Raw genomic sequence first — 2500 nt, forward strand, 5'->3', positions numbered from 1 at the left:
GAATTAAAAACAAAAGCTACGCACACCTAACACAACCAACTCAGGTACATTCTATCCCAAATACTAACCTCTCGTAAGCGTGGGTGTGGGCGTGGATGTACCAAACAACGCACGTGGTTTTACGCTGAAGACAAACACAAAACACAAGACGCTCAGAGCCATGAACCTTAAACACCTATAGAACCAAACCGTCGCCATGGACACCGTGTTGAGGTAAGCTCAGAACGGCTCGCCAAGTGATGATAAAGATTATTTTTATATTTTGTGGTGTCATCGTCCACGCGAGTTTGCCTTTCCTCTTTCCGCCTCTCCTCAAGTGGTGAAATAGGACTATTTTTATCTTTTTGCTACGTCATCTTCCACGCGAATTCTCTTTTCCTCCTTCCGGCTATCTTATATTTCCTTTTATCGTTTTTAGATATACTTATTTCCTCCATTATATGTTTGTTTCCTTTTGTTTGTTCTATTATTATTATGTTCTATCTGCAATACGTTGATATAAACGAACACAAATGATCCAGGAAATCTCTCTCCATTAAGGAGCGTCCCTGTCGAGAGAGAGAGAGAGAGAGAGAGAGAGAGAGAGAGAGAGAGAGAGAGAGATGCCAAGGCGGGATTTTGATCTGCTTGTGACTACCAAGTGAAGAATGTGCTGATTTGAGTTTTCTCCCTATTCCCTTTCTTTCTTTCTTTCTTTTTCTTGTCCTTTTTTTTCTTTCTTTCTTTTTTTAGTTATGAAGGCAGATTGAATATGTATATCTTATGTAAACAGAATCAGTTTCGGGTCTGATGTGTTTATGTGATTGTATGTTTTCTCGTTTTTATTTCTGAATTGAACAGTACGATATACAATTTGATGTCCTATTTTAATATCTAATTCATATCAGTAGGGCAGAGTGATATTGCATGATGTCTGCAGAATCTCTGTTGCAATCTATGTACTGTAAAATTTTATCATAAACAGTATTGTAACGAATGGCCGATGTAATTTGGAAATAAAGATTACCATCATTATTGCTATTGTTATCTTCATTCTACACACTGTGTGTGTGTGTGTGTGTGTGTGTGTGTGTGTGTGTGTGTGTGTGTGTGTGTGTGTGTGTGTGTGTGTGTGTGTGAAAACATTTTTTACCTATACAGAGGTATCATATCAGTTGCCTTCATTCATTGAACGTGGATGCCTTACTCCCTTCTTGGCAATACCAAGACCTAGATCACTATGAGCCATTTCAACGTCTCAATCCAAACAAATTTCTCAAGATAAGGATAGTCACTAACCCAACGACGTACTACCAGTCTATTAGATAATATATTGATGATATTACTAGTACTATCATGAAATGGCCTTTCCTTCAATTTCTCTTTCTCCCTCTCCCTTTTCGCTACTCTCTCTCTCCCTCTCATTTTCTCTTTTTGTCTCCCACTCCCTCTTTCTCTCACCCTCTCTCCTTCCCTCAGCCGCATGCGCTGCAATCGTATGCGATGCCACTGGAAGGATTAGCGATGTTGGTTTCAGACTCAACAACTGGGCGTCCATCCTGCAGGCAGAACTGTTTGCTTTATTTGTTGCTCTTAAGATAGCCGATCGCACGGGGGATAGTACTCTCATCATTACAGACTCCCTCTCCTCACTTCATGCTCTAAACTCATACAGAAATGATAACACAGGACTCGTGTCAACAGCGAGGCATAGGTTGAACAGATTGTTTCTGAAGGATGTAACCACTAAAATATTGTGGGTACCATCACACATAAATCTAGAGTTACACGATATGGCTGATGCTCTATCTAGATCATGCAGTCATATGGATACTATTGAGTATGACATTGGTGTAACAACTGAGCATGTACGTAAGATCATAAAGAAAAAGCTCTCCACTCAGGCTGAAACTGAGAGAAATGTTGAGCAAGACACAAGCAGATCAATCATTCATCATAATGCTATGTCCAAGACAAAGCATATCTACGGCGGTACAAACAGAGTTACGAGACAGCTTGATGTAGTGACCGCAAGGTTACGGCTTGGCTACAAATATTACTGGGAGTATAGTGTTTCAAACATGAATGCAAGTTGTGCAGTCAGCCCTATTACACTATGTAATGATATGTCCTCTAATTGAAGAAATTTCGTGAAAGGATTGAACGAACATTGTACAGTATTGCAACATCCTGGACGGCATTTAATCAGATATATTACGTAAAACACAAAGATATACATGTACTACTATGTCTTATAGCTTTGCCTTTATGATTGATGCTTTACATGTCAAACTAATATGAACTGTACTGAATATATCAAAATCAACTCCTTCCCTTCCTCTCCTCCCTCTCTCTCTCGTCTCTCTCTCTCTTCTCTCTCTCTCTTTTCTCTCTCTCTCTCTCCTCCCTCTCTCTCTCTCTCTCTCTCTCTCTCTCTTCTCTCTCTCTCTCTCTCTCTCTCTCTCTCTCTCTCTCTCTCTCTCTCTCTCTCTCTCTCTCTCTCTCTCTCTCTCTCTCACTC

At 40.1% G+C, this 2500-nt stretch overlaps 1 protein-coding gene across 1 annotated transcript in view; it reads right to left on the minus strand.

Moving 5' to 3' along the window:
• LOC122248904 (putative methyltransferase-like protein 24) overlaps window positions 1-593 on the minus strand; it is a 3702-nt gene extending 3109 nt beyond the window's left edge. The window contains exon 1 of the mRNA XM_086551207.1: window positions 69-593. Coding sequence (XP_086407333.1) covers window positions 69-198 — 130 coding nt within the window. The 5' untranslated portion in view covers window positions 199-593. The remainder of the gene's footprint in view (window positions 1-68) is intronic.
• Between the last annotated feature and the right edge of the window lie 1907 nt (window positions 594-2500).

This window comes from Penaeus japonicus, unplaced genomic scaffold, assembly GCF_977035675.1.
Source record: "Penaeus japonicus unplaced genomic scaffold, GWHDUDI00000001_assembly GWHDUDI00000024, whole genome shotgun sequence".
In the NCBI taxonomy this organism is placed as follows: domain Eukaryota; kingdom Metazoa; phylum Arthropoda; class Malacostraca; order Decapoda; family Penaeidae; genus Penaeus; species Penaeus japonicus.